Source organism: Genypterus blacodes, unplaced genomic scaffold, assembly GCF_046128005.1.
Source record: "Genypterus blacodes isolate CSIRO-AG114 ecotype Tasmania unplaced genomic scaffold, CSIRO-AGI_Gbla_v1 ptg000058l_1, whole genome shotgun sequence".
NCBI classification, from domain to species: Eukaryota; Metazoa; Chordata; class Actinopteri; order Ophidiiformes; family Ophidiidae; genus Genypterus; species Genypterus blacodes.
Genome location: NW_027466870.1, coordinates 3,953,336 through 3,969,643, shown reverse-complemented (window position 1 = coordinate 3,969,643; position 16,308 = coordinate 3,953,336). Strand labels below are relative to the sequence as shown.

Below are 16,308 nucleotides of genomic sequence, written 5' to 3'. Positions count from 1 at the left end.
ACTGATTTAAGCAGACTGTTCACCAATGAGAGAAAGGCCTTTGTAACACACCCATGAGCTGCCACTACGCTCATCTGGTTCGGTTTACAAAAGCCTGTAAGCCTCTGACGGAGGTATTCATTAAGTCATACAATCACAAAAAACTTTATTTTCTCCTAAAACCTGAAATTGTATAGAAATGTGTATTATTTCAATTAGAATAAAAGTTTTTTGGAGCTTGAGAAATCTTAAGAATCTGTATTTTGCACTGTTTTCCATATAAGTAAACATTTTGTAGAACAGTTGTGGTTCCATTGAATTCATATGATTGATGATTATTGGCTCAAACTTTTTGTAATGATGAAAATCTCTGAAGTGCCATTCCATTAAAATATGGGGAATTAAACCAAAACATAAATTCTCAGATAAATAAATCAACTCTGTAATTTCTTGGAACCTAATCCTCCCTGTCCTCCGTGCAGCCCCTCTATGCTCAGCTCTGCTCTGCTCTACGCTGCTCTGCCCTCCATAGATTGTGAATGATTGCCAGTGATTCACATTTTGGGCGAAGTTCAAAGCCCCGCCCATTCCCCTCCGACCAATCACGTGCGAGTATTCAAATGAGCCACACATAAAGATGATGGAGCCGCGACTGTGACAGTCCATAAGAAGCTTCACTCCCCAGCCGCGCCGCCAACCCGGTGACTGGATTTAACGCCTCCGCTTCCCCATAGCCAGGAGATTATTTTGATTCAGGATTTTTCTTTTTAAACAACAACCAACGCCTCAATAATATGGGAAAGGAAAATATATGCTTCCTCACTGTTTGGATAATATTGGGAAAATTCTGTGCAACTTTTTCTTCAGACCCTGAACCTACCACAGTGTTTGGTAAGAGCGATTTAGATTTTGTGTTTGTTTACATTTTGACTTTTATCTTGTTGGTAACATCATGGGGATGTGTGTGGCGGATCTGTTGTGAGGTAAACATGCGTGTTAATGGGAAGCAGGTTCATACATGCATGCTGCTCTCTACTGACCGGGAATAACCTTAAGGAACGCCGGTCTGCATCCCATTCCACACTATTCAGATCCATGTGTGCATGGAGGAGAGCCTCTTCCCTGCACACACACACACACCACACACACACACACACACCACACACATGGGCCTTTTGTTTGGACAAAGGAAAGAGGTGAAGAAGAACTGATGAAAACAACACACATGTGGGAATTTGGTGCATTCCAAATAAGAGTTAATTGACACTTACTCAAATGCACCAATGTTTTAAAAAGTTGCAAGATTTAGAATGTAATTACTAAATCATACCCCCCTCTGAAGATATTTTCCCACTTAAAGTCATTGTTTAATTTTGTCGAGAAAACAAGATTAAGTGAAATTAATCTACAGAGATAAATGATCTGCAGGTTTAAGGGGAAATTTAAACTTTACTTGAGCCTTTTGAGTCCACAATGCAACTTGTGCTGGTAGAAATACAGTGGAGACAAAAGGGGGCGACACCGTCATGCTCTATGGCCCAACACACCCACCGCCTCATTGCTTCACATAACACACAGGATCTTATTTATTTCATCATGAGGAAGTTTGTAAGTTAATTGTGTGTCTTGTTTGTAGATAACACGGCCTTGAAGCTGCTCCATGGCTGATTTATGGATGCATTGTTATTACAGCGTGTAATAATCCAACAATCATAAACATAATCAGCTGTAAAATGTACTTTTCTGTGACTAATACACATTTTGGACATTTAGCTCTCAATTCCTTTAGTTAATTTAGTTTGTGTGTGTGTGTGTGTGTGTGTTGATACAGCAAACAGCACAGGCACCACCGCTCCCCCGAATGCCACCGCTGAGTGGCTCACAGACCTCACTGGCATTGTGTCCAAGTTTTCCTTGCGCACGGCTGAAGTCCCAGATGAAGACCTGTGCTACATCGTGCCTGGCGAGCCTGAAAGCATCACAGAGTGCGAATTCAACCCAGAGACACGGACCTTTGTCATAATTCATGGCTGGACGGTACGTCAGAGTGCATTTATGTTGTGTTTATTTGCCAGTACTGTGCATTTGTATAGATAATGAGAAGTTTAAAATGCATCCAATCCACTCACCTGCTCCTGTTATCATGCACAAGCCGACCCAGACCACACCTGGGCTACTGGACTACTGGACTGTGGGATAAAGCCAAAATAAATGAGGCCATGCTGCAGCTGACCTGACAAATGTGTGTGTATGTGTGTGTGTGTTTGGGTAAAAGGTTACAGGGATGTTTGAGAGCTGGGTGCCCAAGTTGGTGGGTGCTCTTTACGAGCGGGAGCCCACTGCAAACGTGATCGTGGTGGACTGGCTGTCCCGCGCCAATCAGCACTACACCACATCTGCAGCCTACACCAAGCTGGTGGGCCTGGACGTCGCCAAGTTTGTCACCTGGTTACAAGTGAGTGTGCTGCCGGAATCATGATGTGGCTGCGTTAGAGCTGGATCGCATTATCCAGATCCTGAATGGTGGTGGCTGGATTTGGCTTCTCTCAGGCTGCACGCTGCTGCGGTTAGATGAGCCAATCATCACTGCTTTCACTCTCAGTGTCAGGATGCCAGCAACAACATAATAAAAATGGTGCATCCTTGACAAATTTGTAGCAGATGATGTCACGTTTTTGTATTAAGTGCTGCTAAAGGCTGCAAGTGTTAATCCTTTCCCCGGATAATGTCCAAAAATCTCAGTCTGTTTCATTTCTTGCATTTTGCACACGTATTTGGACCCCTCTGATCCATCTCCTCCCCTACAGAATGAGCTGGGTATGCCCTGGGAGAGGATCCATCTGCTGGGTTACAGTCTGGGAGCTCATGTAGCTGGAGTAGCTGGAGGCCTCACAGACCATAAAATCAGCAGGATCACAGGTGAGAGTTTTAACTACACTGTAAATCATCATTGTACACACAAAACTATAAAAATGGATCATTATGACTCTCATGTCTTGTTTAATTTGGGTAAATTAAGCAGTAATGGCAACAGTTGTGAAGTTTTTGCTTATTATCTTAGCTGATTATCATAATTATGGATTCATTAACATGGATTATAGAAGATGTGACTGCAGTGTTTCATGTATGTTACCTTTCCTTTACACATGCAGGGATGTTGTTAGAGGTTTTATGTTTGAGCTCTGTGCTCTCCTCTAAATTTACACATAAAGGCAGCACTGTTCTTCCAACCCTGCTGTGAAAACCCCAATTAAATTTCATCTCTCAGCCAAATCCTTCCAGCCAGCGAGTCCAAACCCAGATTGTCACTATGAAGTTTATCGAGTTTGGAAATCTCGCTGACCTGCTTAGAAGAATGGTTTATTACAGTGATATGAGAGCAGCAGACCATTAACAGACCAGGATCACTGCATCACATTGTTCAGCTTCTTGTTGGCCTGCACATGCATAATGGGGCCCCAGAACATACTGTACGTGTTTCATGTACATGTGCTGTAGTTCTTTTATTCATAACTCCTTTCAACGGCGCACAAACATAATAACTGAAAGCCGAACCGCAGCTCTGAGCCTCATCTCCACCCTCCTTCATCCTCCCCAGGTCTGGATCCTGCTGGTCCTACCTTTGAGCATGCAGATGACCAGAACACGCTGTCCAGAGACGACGCCCAGTTTGTGGATGTCCTGCACACCAACACCAGAGGATCCCCCGACCGCAGCATCGGCATCCAGAGGCCCGTGGGCCACATCGACATTTACCCTAATGGAGGCACTTTCCAGCCGGGCTGTGACATTCAGAACACTTTGCGGGACATCGCATTCGAAGGCATTAGGGGCCTGAAGAGTACGTACTCAAGCACACACTGCTGTTTGCTCTGCACATCTGCTTTAGACCAGTCTCTGTTGGTTTGTGGAGATGTGTTAGGTTTGATGTGATGTGGAAAAGTTGCATTTGGATGGGAAATCTATTTTCAGGCGGGTTGTTCCTCCAGTTGCTTTGAAGTGGTAATAGCAGTGTTCCTCTGTCAGACACACTGATCCGTAAATACACGTGTCTGCCCACTTTAGAGTGAAAGGTCTGTAATGACCTGTTATCCATCTGTGCTCTACATGATGTCAGCAGGTAGTTTACCTCTGTAGAAACACCCAGGGCCACCAAGAAAATATGTTTTCACAACAAACGCAGTGTTGCAAATTGAAGATAATGACCGCTTGTTTTTCGCTGTACGCTCCCTGTTCTGTTTCCTAGCCAAGACATTTATGGTGCCTGTTATCCTCTGAGTCTCTGTTGCCTTGTTTCATGGTCTCTTGGCTCTGTCTTCCACAGATATGGACCAGCTTATCAAATGTTCCCACGAGCGCTCCATCCACCTGTTCATCGACTCTCTGCTGAACACGCAGCAGCAGAGCATGGCCTACCGCTGCAACACCAAGGACGCCTTCAACAAGGGCCTGTGCCTGAGCTGCCGCAAGAACCGCTGCAACAAGCTGGGCTACAACATCAACAAGGTCCGCCCCACCCGCAGCACCAAGATGTACCTCAAGACTCGTGACATGATGCCCTACAAAGGTAAACACCATTAGAGAAGAATTGGTTGATTCACTTTTGTAGTATGTAAGAAAAGAAAAGCATCTTGGATTTCTGTAGCTTAACTGTAGTAATCAGCAGTGTGTGAGCTAATGTTGTTGAATGTACTTACTGTAATCACGGCTGCTGTGAGCAGGGATACACACACACACACACACACATAGGCAGGAAAACATACATGTGTGTGGTACCATACGCATGCAGGAGGAGGTCACATGAAGAGGAGGTCATGGGTATTTCAGTGGGGGGGTTAGGTAATGCGATAGTGCTTGTGATTGAATAGCTGTGGAAAATGTTTATTTTAGAAGTATATACTGGCACAAGTCCACAGTTTGATCGTTGAGGGAGCATATATCTGACAGTGCACGCTAGTATTTCATTTGTAAGCGATTGGTTTGCATGGTCATATATGTGAAAGTAACACACACATGATACAAGCGTTTGAACACAGCAGTGAGTCACATGAAGGCAGAGGAATAACAACTTTACATAAGAGCTTAATACCTTTAACTGGGACACTGGCCAGCTTGTTGGGAGTTTGTGTGTAAAGAGTGTGTGTAATGTACAGCAGAACTTTTTTCATCTCCTTTCTGTCCCTCCAGTCTTCCATTACCAAGTGAAGGTGCATTTCTTCAGTAAGGATGTGCTGAAGTTCACAGAGCAGCCGATAAAAATCTCCCTGTATGGAACTCACGGAGAGAAGGAGGATATTCCCTATGTCCTGTACGTATATGAACCCTTCAAGTGTCATTAAAAACTACACACACACACACACACACACACACACACACACACACAAGCAAACTGATGGCCACAGGTGCACCCATCCATAAAGTATCTAACGCAAAGTTCAGAAAGCTCCTCGTGCTGCATACCTCACACACACGTACGCACACTGTATGTCTGCGTACATGCCTGGGATGTCTGGAGTGCACAGACTGATCTGACCTTTAAACGTTGCCCTTTCTTGGACCAAACAGCCCCGTCCTAAATGGAAACACCACCCTGTCCTTCCTCCTCACCACCGATGCGGAGATCGGAGACCTGATGATCGTGAAGCTGCGCTGGGAGAACGACAAATTCTGGTCCAACTGGTTTGGAGGCAGCAAGTTCCACATCAGAAAACTGCGCGTCAAATCTGGGGAGAAACAGTCCAAGTAGGTTTTTTGTTGTTGCCACTAAAGATGACATAAGTCACGGAAAGACAGCAAAGTCTTTTTAATTAGCATTTTAAAGGAACCATTTTGATTTTGTCCTGTGTGATTCCAGGGTGATCTTCAGTGCAAAAGATGGGGAGTTTGCCTACCTGTCCAGGGGAGGAGAGGCCGCCATCTTTGTCAAGTCAAAGGAAGACAACAGGAGCCGCAAAGAGAAACTGTAAGTTGAGGATTGAATTCTTTCCATCCTGTGATCAGATTTGTGGACATCATTTAAAAAAACAATATCCTGTGTTCATCATTCCCTCTCTCCTCTTCTTCTTTCCAGGATGCACAAACTGAACACACAGGGCAGCCTCTTTGGGCAGAACGACGCTTGAAGTTGCACTTTAACACACTCAGGCACATCACCCACCTTCTAGATTACACAGCCAAAGATGGACAGCACAGTACTGGGAAAAAGCTTGCAAGCTGTGGAGCAACCGGACAGCATGCTGCATTTTCATCAGATTCCTTCCGGACTTGGAACTCTGGACTCACACGATCTCATCCACACCTCTGGAAAGCAGTCACGACTCGAAAAAGAAATTGTTACAGGCCTCTTCTTTGCCCTGATGTGCACACGTATCACCGATTCCAAGTTAGAAGCAGCTTGCATCTCTTTGTAATCATTTGTTTATGCTTTTGTACTGTTTATACTGATTTGAAAACCAGTGAAGCGGTGTGTTTCCAGTGCCTATGTGAACTTGGATACTCTTTGTGTAGACTTGATCCGGAGTGATTGGCATAATTTAGGCACATCTTTGTTGTTGTTTTTGTTGTTGTTATTGTTTTACATGTCAGAAATAATCATTTAAATCCCTAATGTTTGTCCTAAACTAACCACTAATTGCCAACAATCCACAGGGACCAAAGAGTTTTGACTATCTACTGAAGGAGAATCACAGTGGTCTTTGTAAATAGCTTCTTTTTTTTTTCAATCAGTATTATTATATATATATATTTGAATATGAATCCCATGTTAATATCTGATCTATTGAAGCCGCGCTTTGATTGCTTTTTGGTTATTGTGTTTGTCACTGGTCACTTTAAAAGGCTCGCCGTCTGCTCAGATTGCAGTCCACAGGGTATGCATTCTTCATCTCTCCTGAAAATGAACCAAGGTCACTTTTGGAATGTTCATGTCATGACTAAGTGCTCCTTAATGACTTCATCCATGGGTCAACAGTGACTAACCTGCAACCGTTTACCGCAGTCTGCAAATGTGCTCTTATTTTGAAAGGTCAAACTAAAAATGTTCATATTAAACACGCAAGCCTTTGTAGTTTGTGGTGGACCGGCCTACATGATAGCCATAATACATCTCAAGAATACTTCATAGTGTATTTATTGAATGTACATGTAAATATCTGTATATTAAGCTGTAATATATTTTGGCAGGCTTCCTGTTGCCAAATGGATTTTTATAAATGAAACATGTTGGTAATTTTATGCACAAGCCTTTGGACAAATTGATCAGCGTGGTCTCCATGCGACTGTTAAGTGCATTTACTTTTATAAAAATGAAATGCTTTGCACTGTATAAAGAAAAAAGAGCAGTTTCAATAAAGAGTTACGCCACATACTCTCTTATGTTTATGACTCAAATTACTTTTAGATGATCAAATCTTCATATTATTTTTTTTGTGTGTGTGTGTGTTATTACTAATGGTTGAGTAACAGAAGTCACAGACACAGCAGCAATTCCCTTTCCCTGGACGGATCAGCTAACACCAAACTTCCTCTGCTGTATATTTGATATGCAAACATCTCCTTATTGCCCTCTTGATGCTTATGGAACTTTCCTCTTCTCCCTGGTGGCTCATCACTGTGTTACCTGTAGTGCTCCTCAAACACTAAGGTCACAGCAGATCATTGACATCTGAAGCCACTTTGTTAACATCCATCATGTTTTAATACTACAGGATTATATAGCCGCTTGTAATCGAAGCCATTTTTGCTAGATATCCCAAACATATTACGTAACGATGAACCGCGTTATGACTGAGAAAAGGTCTGTGATTATTTCCCTTAGTGGATTATAGCTCAGTGAGGAGCAAAGGGAAAGATGATGTAACCATTGATCATATTGACCATAGGATCATTGAACAATCCCTCTCATTTCTTCTCATCACCTTTAGAGGTTTAGCAGTAATAAAGCCCTCAATCCACAGCTACTGAAACGGAAAATCTTCCAAATCCATTCATATCCAGCTACAATCAGTCTCCTGGGGACCACAGAACAATACCTTTCCCCTTCCTGTTTTCATTGGATTCAAACCAACAACCTTCCATGTTCTCTTTATTTTCTAGTGTATTGTTTTTTCAGCTGCTAAAGGATCTGATTCTTGAAATTCTTGTTGCAGGGTGTTCCATTCCTAGAAATGAAGTCAGAAACAAGCCTTTGCGGTCCGTAAAAGTCCAGAAAATGGTGTTGTCTTCAACATTTTATTGCTTGTTTGCTGCTTCTTGGCAATTGAAACCACTGGCGTCAACAAATCTCTGGTGGTCATTGTGACAACACGCAGTCACTGAACTGAGGTGTCTTTTCTCCGTATAGTCAAGAGGACAGAACACAATCTGATCTGCAGCGGTGACTGCATTTGTTTTCCTATTCCCCTCAATGCTGCCTTACAGGGAAAAGGTTTTCCTGGAAGAGCAACTCCACATCGAGCCAGCTGAATGACGGCAGGAGCAACATCTAAAGGCTGTGTGTGTGTGTGTGTGTGTAACGGGGGAGAGAGAGGGCCGACTGCAGCACTGTTCCACCTGTTGCAACAGTTAAAAATTGAAACAATGAATGTGTAGACTTCTTACAAGCAGAAGTCTTAACACTGATTGGCTGGCAGAAACAGTACTAATTAATATGTAAACCTGCTGATTTGAGGATTCGGTTGCAGCAAACACACCTGACTGAATGCAAAAAGAGTTCATTGATTGATTTAGCTCATGTTCAAGTTCAAGTTGGTGTGAAATTGTGTAAGATGGGATGTTTTTTTTGGAAAATTGGGCAATTTAACTTAGAAATCTGAGACAATCTGCGACCCAACGGCAGGGGTCTCAATCTGTAAATGGATGTAGACCTGCATGCTTATCTTTTAAAGTATGTGGCTGAGGCTGTTTCTGTGTGAGCTCTCAGGAAGGACAGGTGAGACGAGTTTCAGACACCTGTCATTGTCTTTGTACAGGATGTTCTCCCCTCATTGTTGGAATATTCATAAAACAACATTCACTTTTTGCTCATTGCTCAACTTCCTGCCAACCGATTGGGGAGGCGTTCACTAAGCAACGCTGCCTGAACTGTAACACTGCTGTTAGATAAGAAGTTTAAAACCTGAGTGACATGTCTGTGCACTTCATAAAAGGTATAACACTCAATTTTATTGGTTGATAATTATAATGTGTTGGTTTGGTGAGCAGTGTTGTTCCGTTATAGGTGTGGCTGTGCAAGGAATCTTAGAACAGAAGGTTGATCATAGAGCAAAGAACCAGATGTTACAGTACAAGCAACACATTTACACACATTTAACAAACAATGTTAATATAATTGAACCACTGTCTGTGTTGTCTACAGTATTTGATGGTCAGTGATCTCTTGTCATGTTGTATTTGTGAAGGTTCTTAGTCATCACACAATGTTCACATGGACACTGACATCGTCCTTCAAAGTGTAAACCCCACAGAGCTCAGCCACAAACATGTACTCCTTTGTGTTTGGCCAGATTGATACTGGGCACCAACTATTGAAGATTTAATTCTTGTGGACTTTCTTTCATATATTTTCAGTGCTTCAGAAATAAAACCACAGCAGCAAAGCTTCAAAGCATGCAAACATGAATTGTGTGCGACCAGGTTTGTCTCTTCTGCATTCTGTCTCTCCTCACTGCCATGGCAACAGCATGAGAGAAGGGGGCCCCCAGGTGTCCTTCAGTTTAGAAGCCTCTAATGTCCAGCCACCCTGTCTGTAAGCTGGAATGTGCTGGGGAGAAAGCCAACTGTGACTGTGACCAGTGGCATTGTGTCAGTCCACTGTGCAAGACACCAAAGTCCTCTCCTGAAACATACATGACCTATTTCCTCGTGGCCAATGTTAGACAATGAATGGAGGCTGAAGTGCATCTCAATGTCATCTGATACACAAATAAATCAACTGTCAATCAACAGTATGAGCAAATGTGTGAGTACTCATGTGATAATTATGACTTCTTCATTTGACAAATTTACAAATGGAAAATTTACTAGTATAGAATTACACAGATGATATTATATTATATTATATTATATTATATTTTATTGTTTACTTGCAGGATTTTGCAAAAAATCATTGTTTCAAGAAATTCCATATTTATGTCATGATATCACAAGATTATCAAAAGGTGTAATTTGGACCTGAAAATATAAATAATAAATAAATAAAGAGTCAACACTTAGTAACTATATCTGTAGGTCAATGAATGAATGAATGAATGAATGAACGAATGAATTAGGTTTTGGACCCCATTCAGCAGGTTAATGTGTGTAACGAGAGGCTCCATGTACTTTACACACGTACACACGTACACGCACACACACGCACCCGCACGCGCGCGCGCGCGCACACACACACACACACACACACACACACACACACACACACACACACACTCTCTTCTCTCTCCGCCTTGAGGTGAGCAGCAGCCAATGGCCGCTCGTCAGACTCAGCGGCGCTATTTAAAGAGCGGCGGCTTCATGGAGGCTCACAGATCAGATTCAGCTGCAGCCGCACCGGACTCACACACAGAGGGAATATTACACTTCGCGCCGGTCACTCCGAGCTGTATTAATAAACGCTTTTGAACATAGGAATTTGTTTTTCAAGCAATGAAAGTGTGGCGGCTCCGCTTTGTGTTCTTTGTGTTGTTGAGCGCAGCTGTGCACGATGTGACGTCTCTGGAAGAAGAACTCACCGATTCTATTTTCGGTGAGTTTCCAGATTTTACCCTTTAACTCACCCTTTACCCTTTAACTCACTTGAACTCACACTGCCAGACTCTCTGCTAAACTTTTTGTACATTAATGTATGAAGCTTATGTTGTTCTACTGCGCTGGTGTGAAGTTTGTACGCTGGGAATGTCAAGAACGGGCGGTTTAAAGGCGGTTTGCATGTTCAGTATCTGTGCTCTGTGTTCTGCCATCAAACTCCTGTGGGATTATTTAGCATCAGTGAGGAGACGCAAATATGTCGGCAGCGACAATGAACACGAGAGAAAGATGGTGAGAGCATAGAGAACACACAGATTGCATTCACTCCTATGTTTGTGTTACACACTCTGGCTCTGTATGAGCTTTAATGACAGCAGCTCCCCACCCCCACTGAGAAGCAGCACAACCCCCAGTCCAGTTGAGTCATCTGACTGGGAAAGTTTAGGCAGATTATTAGTCAGTGACAGGAACAAAGCTGGGAAAAGTTCTACTGGTTTCTATGGAGCTCTGTCTGACCAAGTGAACCCCTGTAACCTCTCAGGATAGATCTTGTCTCGGGCGGAGGCTCTTTTAGTGAAGGGGCCCGAGGGGCCCAGGCTCTTATTGGAACCAGTCACTCAAACAGAACACAAGCCCAGGTTTACACGTCTGACAATAACAACAGCTGACATGGTTCTCTTCTCTTCTCTTCTCTTCTCTTCTCTTCTCTTCTCTTCTCTTCTGAAATTGAAGTTATTGACTTTTTCTTTCAGGTAACTTCCTGGACCCACTGAAAGACCTGTTTGATCCTAAGGATGACACCAACAGCACTGTTGCTAGATTCTCCCTCCGTAAACCGTCCCATCCTGACGACGACCTCTGCTACCTTGTTCCTGGCAAACCTGGATCCCTGTCCGCCTGCACGTTCAACAGCACCTCCAAAACCTTCCTAGTAATCCATGGCTGGACGGTGAGCACAGATGCTTTGGCCTGTCGCAGCCTGCCCAGCAATCCTTTCAGGGCTTTGTTACCTCACTCTGTATTTGCTTAGAGAACAACTTTTTTCACCAATTCTGGTTCCATTATGTCATCCAAAGTTACCAACTGTACTGTACGAGCTGCAACAGGCAGTGGGCGATAACGAACAGTGAACAGTTTAGATGAAACCTTAAACCTCTGGATACAATCTCCTTTGATATGACTTTGTTCTGTGAATTGACTTTTTGTTTGTCCTCTCAGGTGAGTGGCATGTATGAAAGCTGGGTGGCTAAGCTGGTCTCAGCCCTTTATGAGAGGGAGCACACGGCCAATGTCATAGTGGTGGACTGGCTCAGCTCGGCCCACAATCACTATGTGGTCGCAGCTCAGAACACCAAGGTCGTGGGACAGGAGATCGCTCGCTTCATCGACTGGATAGAGGTCAGTGTGAGGACTGTGAGGAGTTTGATGTCATGAGATCATATTACTGTTGATTATTCATCGCAATGCTTTTCATGCTTTTCAAAGGAAACCACCAACATTCCCCTTGAGAACCTCCACCTGATTGGCTACAGCCTTGGGGCCCATGTTGCAGGATTTGCTGGAAGTCATGCGACCAACAAAGTAGGAAGAATAACAGGTAAACAAAGGCACACTTTACACTATGACTGGTTAATTAGGTGTTGCCTCACTGTTATGCCTCACTGTGATGACTTGGTCCTCTGTCCTCCAGGTCTTGACCCAGCTGGCCCGGACTTTGAAGGCGAGCACGCCCACAGGCGCCTCTCCCCCGACGACGCTCACTTTGTGGACGTCCTCCACACCTTCACCCGAGGCTCGCTGGGTCTCAGCATCGGGATCCAGCAGCCTGTGGGACACGTGGACATTTACCCCAACGGTGGGAGTTTCCAGCCGGGCTGCAACCTGAGGGGGGCGATGGAGAAGATTGCTAACTTGGGAATATTTGGTGAGAATAAGTGCTGCCTTTGTATTGTATTTGTAGAATGTAACAGCACAGCAGCGCCTTGAGAGAACCAGAGTTATATTTATCCGTGTGTCCGTTGTTTTATCTTGCTATTTAACAGTAACTGTAGCTACTTTCTGCTTGTCACGACTGATATGGTATCGTTCTAACGTCACAATGAGGCCATTCACATCGAAGACAAACAAAGGGCCCTCAAGCAATGCTGGGGAAAGATCTGTCAGTCCTTTTGTAGAGCAGCTGATATGAAATGGGCTGCCAGACAATGAAAATGTGGAACCTGTCAGATAAAGAAATACAAAGTCATAGTTTCCAGGGTTACACTAGTATTTTATTTCTCACCATCCTCCCGGCTATATAAAGTAATATTGTTCCCTCTTTCCTCCTTAGCCATCACAGACGCAGTGAGGTGCGAGCACGAGCGTTCGGTTCACCTTTTCATCGACACGCTGCTGAACGAGCAGGACGCGCCCAAAGCGTACCGCTGTGGCAACAACGACATATTCGACCGCGGCATGTGTCTCAGTTGCCGCAAAAAACGGTGCAACACGGTGGGCTACGACATCAGCAAGGTCCGCAAGGCACGCAACGTCCAAATGTACACCAAGACACGGGCGTCCATGCCCTTCAGAGGTCAGTGTCGGTCGGGATTGTTCCATTTCTGGTGTTTTTTACTTTGGACCAGAGATCCAGTTTAGACCACAGACCCAGTTTAGACCAGAGACCCAATTTAGACCAGAGACCCAGTTTAGACCAGAGACCCAGTTTAGACCACAGATCAGTTTCATCATGACGTTTAACATTTTTGAATGATGAGCATTGCTGTTGTCTCTATTACAGTTTACCACTATCAGCTGAAGATCCATTTCTCCAGCAAAGTGAACCGTTCAGAGATGGAGCCTTCGCTGACCGTCTCACTGTACGGAACCAAAGGAGATGCTGAGAACCTGGATCTCAAACTGTGAGTGCACCAATTCAAAGCCTTGTAAAAGCAAAGCGTATCACCATGACCTGCATTTCATCATATCATATCATTTGTTTATAACCCAGTCACACAGTAGTGAAATTACAATACTACAAGGTCGTAAAAGATCAGAGTTGTTCACGCTGCAGTGTGAGTTTATATCGTTGTTTATGGGGTTGATAGCTCACGTATCTCTCTATTTCACTCGCTATTGGTAGAAAGGAGAAGATAGCGGCAAATAAGACGCATTCATTCCTGCTGGTGACAGAGAAGGACATCGGTGACCTGTTGATGCTGAAGTTTAAATGGGAGGAGACTAACGGTTGGTCCGCCTCAAACATGCTGAAGATGGTTTCATCCTGGTGGTCAGGTGACTCAAACAGTGGCAACATGGAGGTGCACAAAATCCGCATCCGAGCCGGGGAGACGCAGCAAAAGTAAGTCATTACACAGGGAAAAGAGTATATCCTATTACTTTTGTTTGTACATAGTAGTGCAAAGACACTATTTTCACCCTATAACTCCTTGATTTGACTCCTTTTCCATTCAGATTGGTGTTCTGTGTCAAAGACCCTGAGAGTCAGACCGTTACGCAGGAAGTTACATTTGTCAAATGTAAAGATGCGTGGAGGTCGAATTCAAAACAAACAAAAAGGTGAGTTGCCGACTGCATATACTTATACTACAAATATTACTTTAACAACTCTGAGTAAACGTAAACTTTGATTTCCCTGTAGAATAACCCTGGACAAGCACTGACGGAGAGGAAAAGACTCCCTGTCCACCTCAGCACCTCGTTAATAATTTATACAGCAGTAACTTATTTTATAACAAAAATTTCACTGCTTTGTATATATCTACAAAGGTTTATGTATTTTATTTAAAACAGCACAGATGTTATTATTGTATCATATTTTGTAAAGTAAGACTTGTTTTTATAACAGGTGTAAGTTCAGCCATGTACAGAGAAAATCAGGAGAGGTCTGATGACTGATCAGATCATGTAATTGTGCAGGTACCAATGCACTTATGTGTAAAAAAAATTGTGTAAAAATTGGAGCTTCATATTTATGACAAACACAGAAGAATGTTGTCATGGAGTTTTGTTAACGTGGATCATTTTGTCTTTAAAGTGTAACGTAGCAGGTCGTGTGTGTCGAACATGCTAGCTCAGGCCTGATACAGCTTTCCATCTTAAAGAGAAAGTACCTGAAATGGACTGTTTTCACTCAATGTGCAAAGCAGGGCTGCCAGAAAGTGAAAGTGGCTTTTTTTTCAGGATCAAAGCATTGGAATGGTCTCCAAAACAGAAATGACACAATATGTATACTATGCCCCCTTTAAGGAGGTTTAGGGTCCTCTCTCTCTAACTCATGTCTGACCTAACAGAGCATTCACCACTGGGGTTCTCCGCACTACTTGTGACTGTGGGGCCTTTGTCAGTGTGCCTTACTGTTCAATATGTTGCTCTTTGAAAGGTACTGAACATTTGATTCATGTATTACTTTAACGCTGTTACCTGCAAAATGTTGTGAATGGCTTGTTGTGAGGCAGATGTAAATATCAGTGTTGGTCGTTGTGTCCTGTTGTCTTTAATGAGGTTGTTATGAATCATAAATTCTTTCTCTGCATGTGATTTTTGTAATTCTTCACCATGACTTTAAAATTCAGAATTACATTTCCAATTCTGTGAGCAATGTCCAATCCTTGTCTCTAGAGAGACTGGTACTCTAATCATTGTGACTTAATTTTCACTTGGTTTTATACATCCTTTTGAAAAACCTTTGGTTGAACCTAATCTGTAAAATGTATATTTCTACAATTGATTTTGTACATATCTGTAAATATGTCCCTATACAGTGTAAAATCTATAATAAACCAAATCTACAAATCTACATCAGACTTTGTCATATTCTACTATATTAAGTCCATCATAAATGATGAATGATAAGCTCGCATTTAATTAAATTTGGATTTTGAGCAATGTTGCCATGTTTCCAGGTTTGAGAGGTTGAATTTTGGTACATTGTGAATGTAAGTGTGTGTGTCAAATCTCCAGCATTAGACTTGAAAATTCTCACAGTGTGGTCCAGAGATTGTAATGTGTTTTATCAGAGGAATTTAACAATATAAATGTTCCCAAATCTGTTTTTGATATAAAAGTGCTTGGAACAGCACAATTATCAAAACACAGCTCCGAGTTGGCTTACGTCCTTGTACTTATGACGTCATTGCATTTACCCGAGTGTGTCAAGGTGACCCATCCAGTGTAAACAGTGAGGGGAAGACACAGTGAAAACTGGGACACAAACAACATTCAGCTATTTTGGTTTTTCCAAGGTTTTCTTGATCAGAACCACAAACATTCCCCAGTTGTACATATCAGGTAACCTTGTAGTGAGGCCCCAGTTTAAAGATTAGTTTTTGATGATTGTCCTCAGCTGTAGCTGCTAAATGTTGATATGACCTTGTGACCTTGTGGTTCCCAATGGGACAGGTATGAACAGGTGTAGTGCATTGTCTTTGATTGCTGACTGAATGCCTTCAGATCTCAAATCTCGCCTGTATTTAATAACACATAGCTCTTTATAAACACAACAAAGCTCACAATTGTTTTAGACACCCTCAACCTGAGATTTGATTCCATGTGTTGATAGAAAAGAATTATCATTATAAATAAAAA

At 42.9% G+C, this 16,308-nt stretch overlaps 2 protein-coding genes across 2 annotated transcripts; both read left to right on the top strand.

Annotated features, from left to right (window-relative positions):
* The first annotated feature begins 639 nt into the window (after positions 1 to 639).
* lpla (lipoprotein lipase a) lies at positions 640 to 7,345 on the top strand. Its single transcript, XM_076153454.1, has 10 exons — positions 640 to 870; positions 1,811 to 2,016; positions 2,255 to 2,434; positions 2,787 to 2,898; positions 3,578 to 3,820; positions 4,304 to 4,546; positions 5,167 to 5,287; positions 5,545 to 5,721; positions 5,834 to 5,941; positions 6,050 to 7,345. Exons 1-10 carry the CDS (start codon positions 774 to 776, stop codon positions 6,099 to 6,101), a joined length of 1,539 nt encoding a protein of 512 aa, XP_076009569.1. The 5' UTR covers positions 640 to 773; the 3' UTR covers positions 6,102 to 7,345.
* Positions 7,346 to 10,494: 3,149 nt separating this feature from the next.
* On the top strand, positions 10,495 to 15,520 carry lpl2a (lipoprotein lipase 2 a). The gene is made up of 10 exons (XM_076153455.1): positions 10,495 to 10,720; positions 11,475 to 11,671; positions 11,941 to 12,120; positions 12,208 to 12,319; positions 12,413 to 12,646; positions 13,052 to 13,294; positions 13,502 to 13,622; positions 13,844 to 14,062; positions 14,176 to 14,280; positions 14,363 to 15,520. Exons 1-10 carry the CDS (start codon positions 10,621 to 10,623, stop codon positions 14,382 to 14,384), a joined length of 1,533 nt encoding a protein of 510 aa, XP_076009570.1. The 5' UTR covers positions 10,495 to 10,620; the 3' UTR covers positions 14,385 to 15,520.
* Positions 15,521 to 16,308: the final 788 nt, after the last annotated feature.